The 22,745-nt window shown below is 47.9% G+C and overlaps 6 protein-coding genes across 6 annotated transcripts; 3 read left to right on the top strand and 3 right to left on the bottom strand.

Moving 5' to 3' along the window:
* Positions 1 to 494: 494 nt before the first annotated feature.
* AGABI2DRAFT_181719 (hypothetical protein) lies at positions 495 to 3,102 on the bottom strand. The gene is made up of 6 exons (XM_006457494.1): positions 2,663 to 3,102; positions 2,543 to 2,614; positions 2,409 to 2,492; positions 1,494 to 2,361; positions 1,284 to 1,444; positions 495 to 1,228 (listed from the first exon to the last, which is right to left on the bottom strand). The coding sequence occupies exons 1-6, from the start codon at positions 2,921 to 2,923 to the stop codon at positions 542 to 544; spliced, it is 2,133 nt and encodes a 710-aa protein (XP_006457557.1). The 5' UTR covers positions 2,924 to 3,102; the 3' UTR covers positions 495 to 541.
* Positions 3,103 to 4,511: 1,409 nt separating this feature from the next.
* Positions 4,512 to 6,653, bottom strand: AGABI2DRAFT_123413 (hypothetical protein; the record flags this gene model as incomplete). The annotated part of the gene is made up of 1 exon (XM_006457493.1): positions 4,512 to 6,653. One exon carries the CDS (start codon positions 6,651 to 6,653, stop codon positions 4,512 to 4,514), a length of 2,142 nt encoding a protein of 713 aa, XP_006457556.1.
* Positions 6,654 to 6,881: 228 nt separating this feature from the next.
* On the bottom strand, positions 6,882 to 11,817 carry AGABI2DRAFT_123412 (hypothetical protein; the record flags this gene model as incomplete). Its single annotated transcript, XM_006457492.1, has 10 exons — positions 6,882 to 8,462; positions 8,516 to 9,049; positions 9,097 to 9,251; positions 9,305 to 9,517; positions 9,580 to 9,712; positions 9,776 to 10,242; positions 10,300 to 10,473; positions 10,527 to 10,598; positions 10,650 to 10,791; positions 10,840 to 11,817. The coding sequence occupies 10 exons, from the start codon at positions 11,815 to 11,817 to the stop codon at positions 6,882 to 6,884; spliced, it is 4,449 nt and encodes a 1,482-aa protein (XP_006457555.1).
* Positions 11,818 to 12,833: 1,016 nt separating this feature from the next.
* AGABI2DRAFT_123411 (hypothetical protein) lies at positions 12,834 to 14,244 on the top strand (the record flags this gene model as incomplete). The annotated part of the gene is made up of 6 exons (XM_006457491.1): positions 12,834 to 12,927; positions 12,977 to 13,062; positions 13,113 to 13,176; positions 13,241 to 13,307; positions 13,370 to 13,850; positions 13,909 to 14,244. 6 exons carry the CDS (start codon positions 12,834 to 12,836, stop codon positions 14,242 to 14,244), a joined length of 1,128 nt encoding a protein of 375 aa, XP_006457554.1.
* Positions 14,245 to 16,624: 2,380 nt separating this feature from the next.
* Positions 16,625 to 19,496, top strand: AGABI2DRAFT_123410 (hypothetical protein; the record flags this gene model as incomplete). Its single annotated transcript, XM_006457490.1, has 5 exons — positions 16,625 to 17,095; positions 17,152 to 17,245; positions 17,296 to 18,878; positions 18,930 to 19,088; positions 19,140 to 19,496. 5 exons carry the CDS (start codon positions 16,625 to 16,627, stop codon positions 19,494 to 19,496), a joined length of 2,664 nt encoding a protein of 887 aa, XP_006457553.1.
* A 305-nt stretch (positions 19,497 to 19,801) lies between these two features.
* On the top strand, positions 19,802 to 22,701 carry AGABI2DRAFT_212992 (hypothetical protein; the record flags this gene model as incomplete). The annotated part of the gene is made up of 8 exons (XM_006457489.1): positions 19,802 to 19,945; positions 19,999 to 20,297; positions 20,346 to 20,737; positions 20,794 to 20,883; positions 20,932 to 21,085; positions 21,136 to 22,021; positions 22,082 to 22,471; positions 22,529 to 22,701. The coding sequence occupies 8 exons, from the start codon at positions 19,802 to 19,804 to the stop codon at positions 22,676 to 22,678; spliced, it is 2,505 nt and encodes an 834-aa protein (XP_006457552.1). The 3' UTR covers positions 22,679 to 22,701.
* Positions 22,702 to 22,745: the final 44 nt, after the last annotated feature.

Raw genomic sequence — 22,745 nt, 5'->3', positions numbered from 1 at the left:
AACGTCTTTGTTTGATAGTGACATATTAGCACTCCGCTCCATTGACTAGTTAACCTCGTTTGACTGGGTGGTGAACGTATATAATTGTGACTAAAATTCGTGGTTAAACTCAATACAGAACTGAAAAGCATTTGTCATTTCGCCAGAGTCTAGCTTACCTCCTCCGAGTCGCTGAGCGCTCCTAGCTTGCCGATCATTCAAGTTCCGCGCCCATAGAATTTAATACGTCTCAAATTTGCACCTCGACAGATCTCATCCTCTCCCAGTATCGCAAGGAGCGCTACTCAAGCCTCACAATATTGTAAGAAAAACCATCCTTTCATATTGTGGCTGGCTGCCACCTACTATCGACTATCACGTGTCGACTAAGAGCGACGGCCTGTTTGATTGGCAGTTGCCGACTTCGCGACATTCGTTCTAATCTTTGGACGAAGGAGATGTGGTCATGCCTTTGAAACCGACATTCAAAACATCAGAAGTGGAAATCATGTGAAAAAAGATGTATAAAGAATTTTATCATGGGATGTAGAACAAAAATAATCTAGGTCTGGGCCTTTCGCTTCTTTCGCACTACATGATCTGAGCTCGGTTCCTCTTCATCTGGTTCGTATTCATCACTATCCCTGTCCTTTGAGGCCGCTGCTTCTTCGGAAAGAGGTCGTTTATTGGACTCGACAACGACATCACTTTGAAGCTCAACTCCCTTGGCAAACCGAGCTGCACCAATCAATATAGCTAAGAAGCGAAAGAATGTGGAATATATAATATGTAGTGCCCGTGGCTCCGAGACGTCTTCTGCCTGGTAAGAATCAATGAGCAATCGTTGGATAGCTTCCATAGGCGTTTGGATATCGGGGATGCTGAGGGAGGGGTGGAGATTTTGTTCAAGTGTCTCGCCAACCCTCTTCCCTTCGAACATGTGTCGCCGAGCTACACTTGGAGCGGAGGTGTGGGTGAAAATAAGCCCCGAGATCGCCTGTCCCGCAGGATGTACGACTCTATAGATAAGAATCCATAATGCAACCCACCACAGCGACTCTAAATCATGTTGGAATCGATAGCGCGGTGACTTCCCTTTGGATAGTGGGCCGGTCTTTTTGAAAACATTCTGAGCCACATCTGGGCCACGGAGGGGATCTATGTTATCAGGAGCCTCCAACTGAAGGCTGCCCATACGAGAAAACGCCACCCCTCCGTGGATTTCTACGGGCATGAAGAAAGGTGTGCCCTAGATTTACGTGAAAAATGTTAGTCACAAGCATATACAACTGATTATTCAATACCGTTTTTGGATCAGGGCTGCCGCTTTTGTCTTCATAATGCTTGGCATACTCGAGATCGCTGAGTTTGCCTCTGAATACACGACTACTTCTCTCGACCGTTATGATGTTCCCCGCACTGATATCCCGGTGCATCCAGCCGGCGAGGTACATGAGAACTAGAGCTGTGAGCGCATCCAGTACTGCTCATCTGAGTAAGAAAAACAAACCCACCAATATAAGTGTCCAGGATTGCGCTGAAAGCGACATTAAGGCTCTTGACATGTTTCAGTGATTCTCCCACCTCACTATATACCAAACGGTATTGTCGTTTGACCACATAAAGGCGCTTGTTGACTTTCAACGGCAAGGGGACAACCGCAGCCTCCGCCAAAGCACTCTCCGAGATATGCGAGTATCGATTTGTCTGGGTTGAATCTTCTAGCAGGTTTTGGTCCTTAAGCACTTTGGCTTTCTGAGCATCGCTGTCGGCGACTTCCGCGCCTTCAATACCGCCGTCGTTTGGAGTGACATTCCTTTTATAGCCACCGACATCGTTGAATTGCAGGATTTCGGGGGCGGGTTCGGCCTGATCCGATTTCTTCTTCGACTTGCCGAGGTTAAAACTGTCGCACTCGATCTCCATAAAGTAGCTTCTGTAGCTTCCGTCCTCGATAGAGGCCTTCAACCTTGACCGAAGCCATGAGGGAGCCCACTCATAAGCATCACCTTTAATCGTCTTCAAGCGCTCGAAAATCGCGTCAAGTTTCTGTTTTTCGGTCGTAGATCCATCATCAAGCCAGACGTCTTTCAAAGCGACCTGCTTGCCACCGTTCAGCTCTTCATTAACCGCATTTCCTTCGAAACCTTTCACTTCGACAGCTTGCCATACGCGTGTCTTCCTCCCCGTTATGCAGAGGACTCTCGGGTGGGCTAACGACGCAATGGTCTTGAAATACCTTGTGCCATTCTCAGTCGGTATCTCATACACATATTTCGACTTCTTCTCTTCTTTTATCCGGTGAACCGTAGGATCGTAACCCATTTGCTCGCGAGTGGCGTAGGTGAATGAGAGGAAGACTCGGATAAATGTCCTGATATCCTAAGCGAATGAGAGAAATAGAAGAAACGACCGAATACATAACCTACTTTCGTGAAATCAAATGTTTCCGACTTGACGGAGTGAGAGCGTGAAAAGTACCAGACAGCCATTTTGGTATTCTCGATTGTGATCTGAGGCGCAGTCAGCAAGTTTTCGCTCCATTTACAACATGAAAGCGTACCCCGTACATCCACATCCGACAAGGATCGTCATTCATGATATGACTAGCTGCCGATACCAGTTTCTCGCGGTTCTGTAGCGGGTTATTAGAAAGCTGGAATGACCTGGGTGGCATGCCTACATCTTCAAAGTCCTTAGTAGACTTCTTGAATTCAGCGACCACTGCGGTTTCTGAACATACGACGTGATTCTTTTGGAAATGATAGGGATTTCCACTGAAACACGCATCCACCCTGAAGTTGGAGCCTGCAATTTCGGATTTCATGCCGTCGTAGGGACAATCGCGATAGAAGAAGTGGGGTTGGCACCCATGGACCTGTCTGAGTTCGTCGTTGAATACGGCAGCAATATTCTTCAGCGGCTTGTAAGCCTCGCTTTCCATTGGGTAGGAGGATAGATCTTCGTCGAATTCCTTCCAGGCCAATGGTTTACAGCCTTCGTCCGTGTCCAGAAGCTGTTTACGAACCAAAGCCTTGATGGCGGCGTCAACGAGGGTATCACTGGGCAAGAAAGGGCTGTAGTCGTTAAGAAAAGCATCCACGGGACACTGTAGTATCTCGGTCCCCATCTCGAGGCGAATGTGTTTGCGAACTCGCGTATGGTCGAGGTATTCAGCGTTCGTTTTGCCCTTCCACGGCGTGTGACTAAATATGTCAGCAGGGTTCTTACTGTCCTTAATTTGGACATACCCCGAGCCTTGTGGTTCCTTCTGCTTTTCCGGCGTGGCAGGTTGATTAGAGCTGGACAGGTCATCAATGCGTTTGTCGGGCGAATAAGATAGTGGTCACCTACCTTTTCCCTCCCATGCCCACGCGCTTTATGATGAGAAGGATGAGAGCGAGGTAGGGTAATATTGTAGCTATCACTCTTCAGACTACCACTTTTTATCCTCACCGTTCGGCACAGAAAAGGTAGGTGCTTGACGCCACAGATTGGTAGGACGTGCGCCATCACCATGAGGATAGGATTGAAGGTGATTATCATGATCATCTGTATTAGATCCTTGCGCCGATGCCGGGTGCCTGCGAAGCCTGGTCGCTTGACTGTTTTGTTTTTGTTTTGTTCCTTAAAAAACACATTTTGAGGCCTTTAGCTGTTGGACGCATGTCGGACATGATGGGGTAACTAGGGCCGAAACTTCTATCAGCCAATGCATCAGAAATTACTGTCTTCCAACCCCATCACACTCGATTTTCTGGTCCACGATATCCATCAGGGTGTGAAAAACACGTTTATTTTTCCGGAATTCTGCTTCCAGAAATCCATTTGGTGCAAGATATCCACTATCTGCTCATCTCTACATAACACGCGACTTGTCATTTCAGGAATAGTACTTCCCGCTAAGGTTCGTATGTTTTCCACCCTGTTTATTCACACCGTCGTACGCGAAGTTAGTTGAAGTGTGTACGTAGTGATTGCTTCGATGGATCAGACATGTCATAGGCCAGCCGACATGTAGACGCGAATGAACTAGTTTCGAGTGGCACTTTATCTTGTGTATGAATGGTTTCTAAACGCTTACATACATTGGGATATTCAGAGAAACTACCGGCCACCATGCCAAGTAAGGAAACGCCATTGTATTCCTGGTGTTTGACAATAATATTTCTTCCGAATTGATTGGCGGTAAGATGCGCATAACCTAACCAAGACAGGACATTTGTTCACCTGACAATCCCGACTCAAACACATCTGGTGCCTGGTATCGGCATAACGACTTGTCAACGCGGCCAGGCTCCTGACTCCCGGTTGATCGATATGCACATCGTGGACAGTTCGATATTCCCGAAATGTTACACCGCATGTAGTATTTTGGGCCAAATATGTGCTAACCCCAGATACGTAGATTCGGTCGCCTTGTGTGGCGAAGCAACTATCAAGTGAGGAGAGCTTTAGTTTAATGAGAAGACAAAAAACTAAACATTTCTACCCACAAAGCCTTCCAGTTTGACCATCGCGGCTTCTGACATTCAAACTCCCTCAACTACCTCTGATGTGCCTTTCTCAGATCCTCCCTCTTCCTCCTCAAGCGCCGCAGTGTCACTTCGACGCTCTCTGCCCTCCGTCTTCTTTGTTTTCCAACTCCTCGTCCAAGTGATCCTCTTGCCTTCTCTTTGGTCAATCATCCTAATTGTAACTTCAGCGCCTCTATCATCTTTTCTATCGTCCCTCTCTTTTTCATCGGCTATCGTTCCCGAAAATTCATCACCTCCCTTTCCTTCCCCTGCTTCCTTCTTGGTATCATCACGTGCCACAACCGCCCTTTCACCTTCTTTCTCTGCATTTCCTGCACGCAATGCCTTCCTACGCCTCCGACGCTTCGTAAACCCATCAAACGTCCGCTCGTGACCCTTCTCGGTCTCCACCATCTTTCTCTGACTCTCCAACTCCAATCGCGCTTCCAACGCAGGTGGAATCATCTCCACCCTCGCATCCGCAACCACCTTCGAAATATGAGAATGAGCCGCCTCTCCATATCCCAACTCCCTCATCGACTCCTCCTCACACAAGATCGCCTTCCTCAACAATCGTTCTAACGGTACCACATCAAAAGGATGATCAAGCGATACAGGGCTCTCGCTAAAAATATACTTGATGGCAGGGACTCTATATTCCACCGGTAGATCTTGATGACGGTTCTGCCATTTATGAGCATACAATGGCCAGTCTAGATTGAATTGATTGCGCCTGCAGACATTTAGAATACGTGCCATTAGCGAATGACCGAGTCGTAATTTCGTTAAGAAATCGGGATCGAGGAGGGGATAGGGTAGGCTGAGAAACCGATCCGCCCATTTATCGTCTCCCATCTTTCGATAGGCTCTAATTCCATATGCGATTCTATGCATCAGATGGGTGATAAGGAGTTTGTACGTCGTAACATTGACAGGAACACGAAATGCAGTAAAGCACTGCAGTGCAACGAGGGCGCCAACATAGTCCGTTTTGTATATGAATGAGCGGAGAATGACATTAAGGAGAGACGTCGAGGGTTTAAAAGCCAGTCCGGTTGGTTTCCGCAAAAGAGCTTCTATCATCTCCCTATAAAGCGTCCTCGGAGAAGGAATATCGCCAATGATAAGTCTACCATGACGAGATCTTCTTCGTTTAGGATTATAAAACCGATTTAAAATATTGAATAAACTTCCAAAGGTGAAATCATCAGGTCGAAGATTAGGATCGTGTTTCACAGAGTGATAGATGGAGAAAGCACGTTGAAGCGAGTTATTATACACTTCAAGCGAGATAAGTGCATTGACGACGAGGATATTAGGTTGCACTCCTTGTTTTTTCATCAAATCGAGTGCCGAAGCAATAGCTTCACGATTAGGAACTGACGTGTCTCGTACTCCAGCAATAAATGAGGCATACGCATGATTCACAAGCTTTCTCCTCGGTCCACGTAATCGCGAATGACCAAGAGTTGCCAACGAACGAAGGCCAGCCTCAACATCGCCTGACTCGGCCCCATAGTGCAGGCATTTCTTGTATAACCGAAGATCAAGTATTGGGACATCCGGCTCGTGCGTGTCGTAGAAAGTGTTCATCAAATTAAAGAGTAAAGTGGGTGAAAAATTATGATTATCCATGATTGTTAGGATATTCCAAAGGTCTTCATTGGTGAAACCTTTGTTCTGAATAATGTCTTGAAGGGATGACCCAAATTCGTCCAAGGCCTTCGTTTCTGTACTAGGTGTGTGTACAATCAAAGCCACGAGCATACGCGCTTCAAGTCGAAGTGGAACGGCAAATCCAAGCTCGGTCATCCGGACGTAGACCGCGATTGCAGCATGAATGCAGTTGCGAGTGAGTAGAAACCGAATGACAGTTTCATAGGAATTCTGTGGTTGCGCAATACGAGGGATGTACGTGTCAAGATTCTTCTCGACGATAGATGTGATATTTTGAGAATCGGTTGTCGTCTTTATTCCTTCATGGATAGCCTGTAGGAGACGTGTGCGACAACTTTTCTCCTTTCTGAGGATCGGCGCGCCTTTTGGAGATGGAATCGGGGAGAGGAGGTCTGCGACATCACGGCTAGGTAAAGTAGATTTTTGACGAAAAGCCTGCACTGCGTTCCTGCCAAAGTAGCAGATGCGGGTCCTTAGCATGCGCGACGGAGTCTACCTGGTCATGAACGAAAGACCTGACCCTGACAGAAGCACCAAAAACATAACATGTTTGGCTACAGCCACCATACCAAACAACACAGTAGTCAATAATTTTAACAAGCGAAATTAAACGAGGTAATATACAGTATATAAAACGCATCAGGAACACGAAAACTAGAAAGACTATTTTCACGACAAAATAAAACACACAAAGCATAAGTTGACGGTTTACGAAACAGCAAACGTATCTTGCCCTTCCAACTCCTCAAACTCCCCCACCTCTTCCACAAACTCCTTCACAAGGTCCATCAACTCCCTAACCAGATTATCTCTATCCCATTCCGTCCTATGTCTCCAAACATTCCCAAGACAAGTCGCACGTAACTGCTCTAGCTGCTCGACATTCAAGGAAGCAGTATTCAACTTCAATTGTCGATGCAGTTCTGTTATCAATACTTCATCGACGTGAAAATCGGGTAGAGGTGGCGTCGGCGTTCTTTCGACCACCATTGGTTGTGGCGCGGGCGGTGACTGCGGCGACGCATGAACAGAGATAACTTCCGGAGTCCTAGTTCGACGAATTGGAATAGGGGTCCGCGGACGCGGAGAAGGCGTTCGAACCTGAAGCTGCGCGGGATTGGGGGGAGCAAGGAAAGGATTCTCATCAACATTCATCGTAGGCGTAGGTGCAGTAGTCGTAAAGTTGAAGTCCTTGGATGGCGTAGAATGGGACATAAGAATATCGGGATTCTGGGTCGTACTCGACGCAGTAGCCGATTGATTACTAGCGGGACTAGCAGTTCCGCTAGTCTTCGCCGCACTAAACACATCGGTCATCGGTGGTAGAGGATTCAGTAGCGCCGGATCAAATCCACCTCTCGAACGAGGTGTACCCTGAACACCAACATCCTGCTCCGCGATAATTTCCATAGCAGCGGCACCATCTCCTAACAACTCCTGCGCGGGGCGTGAAAGATTTGGATCAACCACCTCCGTCGATGGCGCAAAATGAACCGTCCTCGCATGCACAGGCGTATTCTGAGAAATAATATCCAGCGGGTCTCTCTCTTCATCTTCCTCCGCTGACAATCTCGACCTCTTCGATTCCCTCTCCCCCATATCTCCATTGACACCAGCACCATCCTCCTCATCATGTTGCGAACTCCCCGCACTCCCCCCTCTCTGTCTCTTCAACCTTCTCTCCAACTTCACCGGATCCGTAATCGAAATATCCAAAACCTGTCCACTACTCCTCGTACTCCTCCTATTAACATTCTCTTCCCTTTCTTTTTCCCTTTCCCTCTCCTTAACTTTTGCTCTATTCCTCCTATGTTCTTCTCTCCGTTGTCGCTCACGACCAGCCATCCTCTCGCATTCCGATCTCAAAACAGGATCAAAATCTTGAATACTAACTTCCGCCGCTGTAAGCATCGCTTTCGCTTTATACATCCGATCCATATCCTCATAAGCGCGTATTTCAGTGTTGCGTACGATCTTCACTATATCCTCTAAAAAGTCTTCAGGCGTAAGATATCGACCTCTATACATATCCACATGCATTTTCTCCAAATCGACGTCGTATAAACGCGGTGCAGGGGGTGGAGGAGGAGGAAGAGAAGGTGGCGGTGGATCAACATCCATAGGATTGATTGCAACCTGCACTTGTGCTTGCTCTTGATCGACCACTTCAATGATACCATTGACCTGGGGTGGAACTTCAACATCTGGCACAGGAATCGTCGCAGCCTCTACAGGCGCCGGAGCCTCAACCTGACCACGAGGCTCCGAGAAATCAAAACTATATTCCTCCTGCAAAAGAACCGCATAAGCACCTGGAGCAATAATCATAGCACCACACTCACAGAAGCCCTCTTCGTAAACCTCTTAAACTTCCTCTTCAACTCCGTCAAAATCGGTCCCAACCTATACTTCAAAAGCGTAATCGTCTTCTGATCATTTTCAATTTGCAAAGCCAACTCTGCCGGACTAGGCTTCCTAGGCTCCAAAGGCGGCGCAACAGCCAACTCTTCCAAAACCCTCTTTCTCCTCTTCACCCCATCCGGAAATTGATTCGGTGGTCGTCGAATATCATTAACAAGTGGTAAGAAAAATTCCTCTCGCTGAGTTTCAGTGGGTTGAGCAATTAACACGCGATTTTCTCTCATATGTCCAAACCATTGTTTGACGTCATGCGGTAACTGAGAGAATTTTCCGTCGATGAGGGCTAAAAGGAGTACAGGTTCTGTTGGTGATAACGTGTCCAACATGGCACGGACGGTTGATCGGGACGTTTCAGATATCGCAGCACACCAGCTAAGAAGAGAAGGAATATAGATGATCGATGGTTGATGGCGTTTAGCTTCGACAAAAAGTTGAACAATGGCAGCTTCCGTAGACTAAAATGGTCATTAGACAGTGAACCATTGATAGCAAAGCATCGTACCCGGGTTGAATCACCAAGCAGAGTGCCTAGCTCCAATGTTTGGACATGATATCCTTCAAGATGATGCAAAGCCGCAGCCCCGACATAATTTTGACCCATTCCACCAGATCCGTGAATCAATATTCGAGGACGATAAACACGTAGAGTTTGCATCGCTAGGAAAGACTTGGTGTAAGCACATATAAAAACATCGCAAAATCAAGCATACATTGAGAGAACATTTCACGATCAAGAGCACCGTCTTCTCCACCTTCATCTTCAAATTCTGCCTCCTCCAATGCACTCAGCTTCTTTTCCAAAGGCAAAACCTTATCAATGGCTGATTTGACCTTTTCAAGCGTATCACCCAGAAGAGGTACGAATTGTTGAGGTAAAGGTGACGCAGCCGAGGATGAAGATCGAGCAGAAGAAGGAACAAGTTCTACATTAATAAACTTGTCAACAAACCAAGTTCATTCTCCGCAATAGGATTCGAAAACTTACTCTTGATAGAGATCATAAAGTCCCTCAATTGAACATTGATCGTCTCAGCGTTCAACAACAATCGCTCATTCGACTTGTATATCTGAGGGTATCTTCTCTGAACAGCATTCAGAGCTGCCTCAGTACACAAAGCCTGACAAAAAGGCGGTTATTCAGCTCATCCGGTCCAACGAACCCAAGCTTTGAACCAACTCACTCTAAGATCAGCACCACCATAACCCTTCGTCAGCTTCGCAAGGCCCGCCAGTCTCTCCTTCGTTTGCTCATCTCCGTCATCTCTATTCCAACCCATCCACCCTTTCGTCATGATCGATAAAATCTTTTCTCTCGCATCCAGCCCAGGGAGAGGGAAGTAAAATTCTCGATCAAATCGACCGGGACGACGTAGAGCCGGATCAACAGCGTCAGGGCGATTTGTAGCGCCAATGACCACAACTTGCCCTCGACCATCCATACCATCCATAAGCGCAAGTAACGTACTGACGATGGAAGCATGAATCTGATCTTGTTTAGATGACCGAACGGGAGCCAAACCATCAATCTCGTCAAAGAAGATGATAGATGGTTGAGAATTCTTGGCCTCTTCAAATAGTAGACGCAGCTGGCGCTCAGCTTCACCGACCCATTTCGACAGACAGTCGGCACCTTTGCGCATGAAAAAAGCTGTTCGATGACAAAAGTCAGCAAATGCAGATCGACATGTGCACGAAGGAAACTTACATATTGAACGCCCATTCGAGCGACAACTAGCCGCAAGTGCTCGCGCGAGAAGTGTTTTCCCAGTTCCAGGAGGACCATGGAACAGCACACCACGCGGAGGCGTAACGCCAAAACGTTGAAAAACTTCAGGATACAGTAGGGGAAGAAGTGTCATTTCTTTCAGCGAATGGATGTCTGAAAAACACGTTAAGAGAAGAGAGGATATATGTAGAGCCAAAGGAACTGACGTTCGTCAAGACCGCCGACTTCGCCAAATGTCACGTTTTGATTAACACCCAGAGGATCGGCATCAGCTAGAGCTGCAGATTTGACTAAGTATGCGCATGCGTATGATATCGTCGAAAGCTTACCTGCTTCACCCATTCTACCTAGATTAGAGGGTGTGCCGGCGGCCAAGTCACCCGGCAACATACCACCAGCAGGAACGCCAGCTCCAAATGGGTCCATGCCAAATGGCTGCTTGCGAGGAGTTCTTGTCGGATGATCGGAATCCTGGGAACTATTAGAAAGATGAAAACGAATTTTAAGAGATAGACAAACCGAGTCATCACCGCCCATGCCCATCCACCGACCGAGCTCAGCACCAGTCGCACTCCAGCCAGGTCCTCGTCTGCCCTTCCCCGGTCCCCCGCGGCCACCGTTACGATTTATAGTAGGCTTGGGCTGTGGGCGGGGCATCTCTTCCAAGGGTGGAGGGATAGCATAGTTGATCTTCTGGCGTTGTCGTAACGAGTACGGCTTGCCATCGTTGTCCTCGTCCACTTCGGTTTCAGGCTCCGGCTCCGGTTCATGCGTAACCTCAAGGTCAGAAGTGCCCATGGCGTCTTCATTCAAGTCCACGGATCCATCGGCGTCGGCGGAGGATGGGTCAGAGTGTGCGATGTACTGGTCATCTTCATCCTTTCTCTCACGTCTTTGCAAACGAGCCTTGTAACGATTCTCCCTTGTTTGTTTTGTTGGTGGAACACTTCCGTTTTTCTTGGGAGGAGCGGCCTTGCTTCGACTCCGACTTCGCAACGAGTAACCAGTTGTATCATCGATTTTCTCGTCCTCGTCGTCAGTGATGAAACCTTGAAGATTCCTCGTGCGTCTAAGACGATGAGATGGTTGCGGGTTTTCTTCATCCCCCTCCACTACCTCGCGCACCCGGAGGCGCCGTACTTTGACGCCGTCGTCGAACAACTGGTTGGCATTTGGCTTGCTCAATCCATCAATCTCGTCTTCTTCTTCGTACTCTGACTCTTCATACACGACTTGTTTAACCCGCCTGCCTCTCTGTGAGCGGGTATACACTTCAGGTTCCTCTGCGCTGCTATCGTCGTGGCGCAGATCGGGAGCGGCAGAAGACGGTTCGCTTGCATTATACTCCGAGCCGGAGGGCCCCACACTGTCCGACTTGGCGGCATTGCGAGTAACGACGGGCATAATTTTGATTTTAATAGGTGATTGTGAGGGGGAATGGTGTGGTGTTGGCGGCAGGTGCGAACTTTCCAAATGCGGCGAGTCGGGACTCGGCATTAAAGACTGACGCTGATACCGCGCACGGCGAGCTACGACAACGAGTGACGATCAGCGGGAAACGTTGCCGCCGGCGATGAGCAGAGACTTACGGGATTGTTATGTGCAGCAGACAAGAAGCGGAAGACCAGAAAGGTGGCGGTGTTTGTTTGTCCTTGTTTGTCCTCCATCACCGAACGACTCCTCTCTGCGCGGACACCGGGCCACCTGTTCGTTGCCGGCCACAGCGAAGACGGTCGTCGTTCGTCATGAAAGCCGTCGAAGACGTCGTCCCGGATGCCTTGCTGGTCCTGATAACCGGCCTAGATGCATAAATGCGGTAGACCACGTGTACGGGCTAGTTTGAGTGTCCTCTCCTCCTCCCCTTCCGCACTTGCCCCTCTGATGATGAACAGATTTTGGTTGAGTCTCCCCGCATGTAGGGTCAAAAACCGAGATCGCGCTGCCTGAGTACACAATACCCGCCAAAAAGCCAAAGCACGGCAAGCCTGACTGTGGGTGGCTTCCTCGCTGCTTTCTGGAGAGAATCCGGGGCGTGTGGGCGGCGAAAGCAAAGAGAAATTCGACGCTTTTTTGCGCCGTCGCCTCCTCGAAGATACGACGTGACATCTCAGCCGTGACTCCGTGATGTGTCACAATTACGTCACAGATTGCAGTCCTGCTTTCTCCGCCACCCGGCTAAGCAGCCTCAAAGGCAGCGTCTGTTATCACCGTCGCCAGTCAATAATCAGTTTATTAGAGCGGTGGCTTTTCTGCAATATATAACTCAGAGTACACGGGGTAGATTTCCGACGATGTCGGTAGTGCAGCGACACTTGAGGACTGTGGGGGACCCGAGGCGTATGTAGAGACACTTACCCAACTGCGAGACCTCATGTCCACCTCCTGCCCTGACATGAGAAATCTCCACAATTCACTACTGGGACACAGACAGGTACCACTCTTCCACGCTAATCAACCAATGGTGTTACGGCACTTGCATCCGGCTACCTCCAAATGGTGTAATTGAACTATCCATGTACTTAAGACCGCCTAACCTTACAGGGCACCAGCCTTGCCCCTCCCGGTGCTGGATGCTGAACCTCGCGGATCCCCTCGTTCAAGTCCGAGGTGAGCTACTGTCGTACATAGTCGCCTTCGCACTGCTCAAAACACACAGTCACATCCGCAACATGCTCCTCCGTCGCCATTGTGTCCACCCTCTACCGCCTCTTTATTCGCAGAAAGAAGCTTTGGGTCGACGATGTCAGTCTGCCAACTCGCCTTCTTCGCGTTGCCTCATACAGTCTCTCTAGGTCACCGCTTTCATCTCAATGCTCGTGCTCATGGTGCAAATGATTGGTGTATTTGTTATTCCGCGTACGACTCGACTTCTTGCGTTCCCACACACTCATCCTCACACGAAGTTCGCAAATCAAATTAGGATCTGCACCCTACAATGACAGAGCGTGGTACTACATGGTCGCGGTCACCTTCTTCTGTGCCCTATGGTTGGTCTAAAAACCCACACACTCAATTTTTGCCACCCCGATTAACGATCTCGGTTACTCAGGTCTGCCCGTCTCTCAATCTTACTATCCCTCATCCGCATAAATCCATTTCCCGGACAACGCAGCAAACTCAAAATCATCGCCATCATATTCCCAGTCGTACCACTCCTCCTCATCCTTCAATGCATCCTCACTTGCATCCCGGAACACCATTGGAATACGGAAGATACAATACCCGTGTGTTCCCTGAATGACGCGAATGCCATTTGTCAGCTTATAGGTCCGTATATTGCTGTTCAATATGTCTCTCTGTCCTTACGAAATGTTCACCAATTCAAAAAACCAACAGCTGACGTCTTGGCTGACGGCGTACTCCTCTACGTTCCCACCCGCCTTCTCATGATCCTCAGTGACAAAACCTTACGAACCCGTCTCATCCTAATATTTTCCACTTGTATTATCACGTCCTTGGTCGGACTCGCACATGTCGTCGAAACCTTTAAATCAGAATACGGCGCTAGAATATATACCGCTATAATCGAGGTAAGCCCAACCATTCAAAACCTACTCGCGTCTTCGCCAACATGAAAAGTAAAAACAGAATAACATCGCGTTAATCGTGTGTAATACCCCCATTATCCTCACGTCCATCATCGACTTGAAGGAATCCCCATGGGAAGAACGTTTGACAGGACGTTTTATCCTTGACCTACGGAATCTCGACCTCGAAACAATGTCCCCTCAAATCCCGAATCACACCACCACTCAAGATACAAATACAAATTCTCATAATTCATTCCAAGCGACGTCCACCACCACAAACCATAATCGAAATTCCAGAATCATCGTCCTTCCCCCTTTATCATTCCCTGAACCTGTCGCACTGTTTTCAAAAAGTGCCGATGAGAGTTGCAATCAAAGTCCTATATCAAGTTGATCCTTCTATTCATTTTCCCAAATTAACCTTTTCCTCGGGCTCTTCAAGCCAAGCCAAACTCTGTTTTATAAAAAGCCGAGTGTTTTCGGTTTTTTTGACCGATGATCGTGGGGGGTGTTCCTTAAGAGAAAGATTATCGGATAAGTGAAAGGTCCTGGATTGACATAATTGTCATCTGATGAGGTCAGTGTCTCTTTAATCAATTGTGCTTGTCCGCACTTTACACACACATACATTCTGACCTGAAGCTTCTATAGAACTTCGATACACTGTTTTCGGGTACTTTAGTGACGCATGTATCAGACACTTCACAAACAATCTGATACCAACTTTTTTTTTGCAACTATCACTGTATGTGTTGTGTTACATCTGTCCATCTAAGTTCTAGTGCCACAAGGACTCGGAAGGCTTGTGAAATTGAATGCTGTATTAAGTCGGTTTTTACGACCCTGCAGTGTCGCTTGTGCATTTATGGAACAAATACTATTTAAGTCAAGTGCTTGCGTCCCTTCGAAGCTCGGTACCTATATATATTTTACCACGGTATACATTATGGAGTGACATGTATAGCTTGACAACCGTAGGAACATGATTTACTTAATTGCGCTTTGATTGCGCTTCAAGTTTGAACAACTGAATTCAAATTTAGTTTGATTAGTACTAATCATGCTTGAAATATTAGGCTGGGGTATTATGGACGGCCTGTGTCCCTGTGCTGTATTATGATAACGAATGTCCCCCGCCAGGACTTTTCGAAAGTCGGGTGGCGTTGTGCTGCAGTTGGACTCGGAAATGCGAGACGTCGGACAGACGTTACAGACGTTGCCGGCATGCTCACTGGTACGATCAGTCACTTCAGTAAGGTCAAAGGCTCGTTGTTGAGCTATACATTACACTGTAGCTCAATAAGAGTTTTTTCACGGTACATAAAGTGTCTACCATCACCTTGATGATACATTCTGGAGCCGAGCGCTGGAGCTTTCTACCCAGAACCCATTTTTCTACTCTAGGAACAACTAATACACGGGACAACGAAGCCACCGTCCGTTTTCGATGCGATTGGGGGCTTGTTCTCAGGGCAATGAAATCACGATTTTACACGGTATTTCAGGCCTTTGTGGCGTGAGCAGCTTCAAGTACGGCCGCGTCGTGTCGTCTCCAAAAATAAGTAACAAGCAATAATCTGTAAGAGTGTACCTGATTCGTCATATAGTGGCCGCCGTCCCTTAATTCGGCTTCCAGTCCTCACTTTATCAACAACAGTGGCATCCTACTCGAAGACCGGCTGGTAAGTACTCATAGAGGCGATGAAAAATTATACCGTCCCCCTGTCCTAACATTTATCATGCGAACGTACGAAGTTAGATTTCAGCTCGCCTACCTTTGAAGAGACCCTCAAATCAACCGCCTTGAAGGAATCCATGTTCCCCATTTGGAGGATCTGCCAGCTGCTCAACTACAGGCCGAATGAGAAATCTGAAAATGACGGCAGTGAGTGGCGTTGTATGATCTTTCCTGCGTCTGACCCCTATTTACGAGCCATCAACGTTTCAACTTCAAGTCATCTTCGCAGAATATGTTTACGCATTGGTTTATTCAACTATTGTTTTCCCGACCATCTGAACCAGATCTGAACACTTCTCTCATACCCCTGCTCATACCCCCAGGTCGTCTCCCGCGATCAAAACCTCGTGTCCATGCCATGTACCGAGTTTCTGGCACCCTGTTTCCACGGAGTTGGAATCTTCCGAAGACTTTCAAGGCTTTGCCCCGAATCTACCGGAGTGACCGCTAAATTAAATGCCTGAATCGACGATCGAGTCGAGTCTTTGCACACTGAACGTCTCCTCTCAAATTACAAGTTGATGGACACCTGAAGTGGTCACCTTGTTGAACCGCCATATAAAGAATCACGATGACATTATGTACGACTGTTGCCATCAGTGAATAATCCTGGCTTACGCGATCATTGGTCTGGCCGACCTTCGCCCCAGGGTCCATGGACAATACGGCACACCTACTCGACTTGATCATGTAAACATACCATTCCTCTGTCTTTGCTCCTGGAAGAGATGTGGTAATGCCTCAACCTTGTGACGTGGATCCATTTGGCCTGGCTCACTTTCTACCAGTCTTCCCTTTCATCTAACTTACAGAATAGGAGGTCAGGTCAGCTTTCAATTAACAAATCAAAACATGCGAAGAACTTGATAAGAGCAGAATTACAAGTGGCAGTATGTAGTCGCCCTTGCTTAATTTATGCAATATTCAATGAAGGATTACATTCCAAAAGTGGCTGCGCCTCGTGGCAGCAATCCCAGATGGTGCCTCGGATATACTGATAGTAGGCGATTTGACTCTCCTCGTCCTTTGAGCCTGCATGTCACACAAGTCCTCTTCTCTGCCATCGTCTGGTCATGATCCTTCTGACTGTCACCGTCCATCAACTTCAAGTGTCTCCACCCATCCCACTACGAATTTTGCCACACCGGCAGGGTACCCTTCCATTCCTCCATTCCTGAACGCCCAACCTATACCCTCAGCGCAGCGGCCCCCCTCTGTCCACCAGTTTCAAGCTCCAGACCATTCGTTAGCCCCACAACTCTTCCAGCTTGCTCAGGCTCCCTGCCCTCCCTATTCTCGTCCGACTACGTCCGGCTCGTATCCAGACACTACTAGACTCCAACCCATTCACTTGCTATCCAGCCCTCAGTTTATCCAAGGATCGCAGGCTTCTGCCGGTATTCCTCAACTGGGAGATTCGATTTATCAGAGTGATCTAGGTTACCAACCACCTCAATCACCCCATCCGCTTACTCAAGGACAATTATCATTCTCTCAAGGTCCCACTGTAAAACTTTCTCTCTGGTACCTGGATTGGTTCTGAACTAACGTCTGTGTCATTAGCAGTACTACGGCCAAGGCATGTTTAGTGGATCCCACAATTTCTCTCTAGAGGGTAGTACTTTTATCGACAATAGTAGTTCCACCGCAGACAACTGTAAGAACTGGTCACTTTGTCAGACATATGCTTACACTTACCTCTGTCAGTCATGGAGAAGCTCCTGCAGCATACGATAATTGGAGCTGAATTTGACTCTTCCGACCGCGACCCGCCCCCACGATGTCACCCTGGAACTCGTCTTGCGATATTACAACGGTGCTTGGACTTCATTATCCAGTGTCATGACGAAGGAAAGCTGCGATGGGTAGTTGGCCCCGCTGGAGTCGGAAAATCGGCTGTTATGCAGATCGTTGCGGAAAAGGCGCCTGATGGCGTTATCTTTGCATCAGTCTTCTTGTCCGTCAATGGACGACAAGATGGAACGAAGATTATCATGACTATAGCCTATCAGCTCGCGGTCAAGTGTCAGCCATACCATCGCTTCATCCGGTACGAGCTCACCAAGGATCCATCCCTCATGCGAAAAGCACTGTCGGTGCAGTTCCAAAAGTTCATTGTTGAACCATTCATCCATCAACGTCTATTCAATCCTCCACGTCGATTCCTCATCCTCATCGATGGCCTTGACGAGTGTAGCAATCCTCGCACACAGCAAGAACTCCTCGAGTTGATCTCGGAGTTTTGTATCTCAAACCCAACCTCTCCCATCGCCTGGATCGTTGCTAGTCGCCCGGAGCCTCACATTACTTCCTTTTTTGACGACGTCAAGGTCGCATTAGCATACTCAAAAGAGGAGCTTGTGGTCGATTCAGATGAGGCATGCGAAGATGTTCAACTATATCTCTGCAATGAGCTGAAGAAGATCCAATCCAGGTACCCCACCCTCCAACGCATGCGACAGTGGCCTTTCGAGCATGAATTTACCAAAATTGCTACAGCCGCCGGTGGCCTGTTCGCCTATGCTTCGACGGTGATCAGATATATCGATGATTCTGATTACGGAGATCCAGCCGCTCAGCTCAATGACGTACTGGTGGCCATTGATGCGAGCCCCAAGGATGATACGTCAGGAACGAACGGTCCGCTAGCCCAGCTTGACACTCTATACGAGAGGATTCTTTCCAAGATTCCCGACAAAGTCATGGTCAACACCCGAAAGCTACTCTTATTATATTTGAGCGACAGGTGGGCCGGGTTGAATTTTCGTCAGCAATGCAATATGCTGGGATTGACCGAAAATACCGCTTATGGTGCCGTCCGCCATCTACACGCCGTCGCGAAGGTCCCGGAGCTAGACGAAGCTAATAACGAAAATATCAAATATTTTCATAAATCCTTTCGAGACTACCTATTCGACTTCAAACGATCTCGGTTCTCCCATGACGTTCTATATGAAGCGGATGAGCTCATGGCTGAAATTTCGTTGAGGGTTATCGAGGAGGTCCCAGACTTTGATGGTGGTGAAGGTTGGAACTCCAGTAGCTTTGGTTATCTAAAAGGTGGCCCTGGCGCTTGTGGCGCCATTTCACTCTCTTGGCCTGGTGACGAGCACTCTGCAATGACGGACGGAGAGCTAAGGTTCCGGTTGTACCGCCATGCTATAAAGGCTATCATGACCAAATTTGAATACGAACCTTTCCAGACTTTGCCTTGCTTTCAAGCGTTGACCACACGTTTCGCTGCGCCAGGCCTATATTTTCCCTTTGAAGAGTTGCGATATTTGGCGTTTGTAGGTTCTTCTCCGCACCATCCTATCCATGGGGCTGAACCATTCTTTCAGGACAAGTTTCGTCTTGAACTTGCGGAGGCTGGTAAATTGAAGCAGGTCCCACTCCGGTCATTAGATTATGCCGCAATCCTGGGGGGAATTGATTTCAGGTTTACAAGTCCTATTCAAACGGACGTCGAACTTTCTGATCCCTGGAATCCGTCTTGCACAGTAAGTTTTCAGCTTGTAATTCTCAAACTCATTGATTCTGAGCCTATGTAGCATGAAAAGTGGGACGAGGATGGTTCCCAGCAGAAACGCTGGTCAACCTCGTTTTGCAGAAAAAATGTCAAGGGTTCGGGCCGGAGCCCTGCAGATATTCCCCGGTTTAGTGTTGCTGCGTTTCGCAGAAGTCACTTGTTATGTTTGAGATCGTATGCAAATGCGGCATTCGTCCGGTGCGAGTATTGCTTGGAACATTTAGCCCGCCAATTTATCAATAACCCGAATCAACGTGCTACAGTCTTTGTTGATTCCACTGAAATGTGTTATGTCGAGTTGGCATTTGTAGACCCGGATGACGGGGTGTCGGAGCGGAAGTACAATTTTTTTCATTCTGGACTTCCCATTATGTATTGATACAGAGTACATATCTTGTTACCATATAGCTTGGCTAGAATTTATTCCAGTGCTTTCGATGCTTGTATCGGGCGAAAACAGTGTTCTTTTCAATTGGAGTAGGGAAACATACGATGTTCATACATTAAATTATCGAATGCCACCTTCAAAGAAGAGCCGGCGACATCGACCCCAACCTGTCGCCTTCAGAATCCGACATACGTGCCTTTTCGAGCAAGACTTGGCATAATCAAGATTGTGGGATGATGTTTCATTATAGCTATAATTATCTATGATGATTACATGATAAGGATTAACTTTACACTATGCCTCCACGACTCAGCAAGCGTCAGCAGCGCGAGCTTGAAGAACTCGAAGCCTTGGGGGGACCGTCCAAAACCTCAGAGCCGGAATCAGCTGAGGATGAGGCGCCCATGATTCGCACCAAGCCTTTGTTTGGAGCCGCAACGGTGTGCCACTCGCTTCTTCTTCCCTTCATCAGTCCTCTGAACATCCAACCAAGTTTATCTCTCATGACGACGATGATGACGCCAGTGATTCGGAAAACCCGACGAAAAAGTCGAAGAAGCCAAAGCGGAAGAAGAAGAAGGTAGCGGGACCAACAAAATCGCATGAGGATGGCGAACGGCCGGCACCTCTGGCGTCATTGCCAGAGCCTACGACCGTGTCAAATGAACTTCAGACTGAATCTCAGGCGACTATGACTGCAAGTGAACGCAGGGCGCTAAAGAAGGCGAAACAGAAGGAGAAGAAAGTCAAGGAGGATGAGCTTGACCAGGCGCTCGCTGAACTCTCCATCCAGTACGTCTCCGTTATATTATCCATCATTTGCAACTCATAGGACGGAAGACTTCCCAAGCAGGAGGGTATGCCACAAGAAAAATCAAAGGGCCAAAGTCTTGCCGATTTTCTCAGTGTGTCTTTACAACATCTCGATGCAGAGGCAGAACTCCGCAAATTCTTTGGATCTCGTGTCGTTCAGGCAACCAAGACCAAGGCGCCAACCTCGTCTCGTCGTAACGCTGGAGCACTTCGGTCAAATCTCACTCGACCGCAACCGTCTTGGTGGTCTGCGACTCAACGAGAGGGTCTGTCTATCAGGCCGCTAACAGATGAGGAAGTCAAGTTGAAGCTGAACCGGCGCTATTGGACTCCTGTCGATGAGAAATGGTGGACTGTGGAGTATAGCAAGAAGTATAAGAGTGTGACGAGAGCGTTCATGCAAATAGTACAGTCCGGGGGTGAGGTATTCTATGGTGTCCCCAAATTTTCGACGATTCGCTAATGCACTTTGAAGATCCACAAGCACTATTTGACGTCCTTCGGATGCTACCATGGCACGCTGACACACTCCTCCAGATTTCCGAAGTATATCGTCACCGGGAAGGTGAGTATTGTCTCATTCCCTTACCACCCGCTACTGAAGTTCCACCAGAATATTCACAGGCGGCTGACTTTATCGATCGAGCATTGTTCACCTATGAAAGATGTTTCATTGGAGCCTTTACCTTCACAAACGGCCACAATAGGTTGGACTTTGATCGAGTCGAAAACCGACCCTTCTTTCTCGCCCTTCACCGCCAGGTAATGTGAGTATTTACCTCGTTTGTTCTGAATCATATATCCCAAGACCTTTTAGTGACCTACAACGACGCGGATGTGTGCGGACGGCCTTTGAATTTGCCCGACTTCTTCTTTCCCTCAATCCTTCAACAGATCCTCATGGTGCCGCCCTTCATCTAGAACACATTGCCATCAAAGCCAATATGGCTCAATGGTTCATTGACATGTATGACTTTTGCAACAGCCAACCTATCTATCCATTTAGGAATGCGCGTCATAATCCGAGCACCCTTCCCGGCTGGGCATATAGTCATGCTCTCGCCCTCCACATTCTTGAGAAAGATGATGATCACCGCGCCAGCACAGCGGCTCTGTCAGAAGCCGTTCAAGATTTTCCTTCCATTGTTCCTCTACTAGCCGATAAACTGGAAGTTAGCCTTTCCGATACTATACGAGGCCATCCCAGTTGCAAAATTGAAACCGAGGAAGGTTCATTGTCGCTTGTAGACGCAGTCCTTCATATGGTTTCTCACCTCTACGCGCAACGCTCATATCAATTATGGAAAGACCATTCATCGTGGTTCGCTGAAACAGTTTCCACGACCTTTGCCTTCTTTCCACAAGTCAAACTACCAAATACAATGCGACATGAGAATTTCTGCAACTTGACTGGGAACATGGGACTTAGGTTCTCGTTCTTTCGGCATGTGCAAGTTTTATCCAGTGATACGAACTATCGGAGGCTGCTTGCATTCTTTCCGGGATATACTTTCAACGAAGCATCCTTTTTGACTTGTGATCCCATACCACCGCCACAGGCCGTGTCAATTTACAATGCCAAGTTTTTCGAAAACTCAGAGGATTTGTTTGCGTATAGACCGAGGACGCAAAGGGAGAGAGAAATGGACAGGAGGATTTTAGCGCAGATGGTACCTGATCCTGCATTTAGAGAACAGCTTCAGGTTCGTTTTGTCCTGTCAATCATAACATGGATGTTCTCTAATTTCTCTTATCGTTTTTAGGCATTTTTCGAAGCTCACGGACTCGAACAGAGGTTCCGTGGTGGTGTTGTACAATTCGCACAAGCTTTAGCGCGTCTTCCACCTCAAGCGATTGAGGATATAATGGTGAATGGGATAGCGGCGTTGGATCAGGCTGAGGAATTGAACCCTCATGTGCCTGCTCAAAGAATGCCCGGTGGAATGCCGGGTGGAATGCCAGATCAACGACGCAGAGACCTGCCTGCGGGAGATATCATGAATATGCTCATGGGTGCCGGCTTGCCGCCCGTGGGTGTTGAAGAACGACAGGAGGAAGCGAATGGCGGAGGTGATGATGATCATAATGCCGAACATCACGATGACGATGAAGAGGAGGGTGAAGATGAAGATGACGAAGATGAGAACATAACGGTCTGTGGTTCTTCGATTTTCATTATCATACGTTTTATTGATATCCTGCCATCTCAGCCTCTGCCGGGTTTCATCGGAAATATTTTTGGGAGACTTTTTGGGAGAGCTCGGGTTGAGGAAAGCTCGAGCTCGGCATCTGAGGAAGAAGGTGATGATGATGATGATGATGATGTTCGGGATCGAGGAGATTTGAACGCAGTGGATTAATTTTGTCCAATAGTCCAATGTATCTTGAATTATTTCTTCAATCAAGGCGAGTTTTGACCATGGATTT

Source organism: Agaricus bisporus, assembly GCF_000300575.1.
Source record: "Agaricus bisporus var. bisporus H97 unplaced genomic scaffold AGABI2scaffold_18, whole genome shotgun sequence".
Taxonomy (NCBI): domain Eukaryota; kingdom Fungi; phylum Basidiomycota; class Agaricomycetes; order Agaricales; family Agaricaceae; genus Agaricus; species Agaricus bisporus.
The sequence above is the reverse complement of the archived record's forward strand: the minus strand, read 5'-3'. Positions and strand labels throughout refer to the sequence as shown.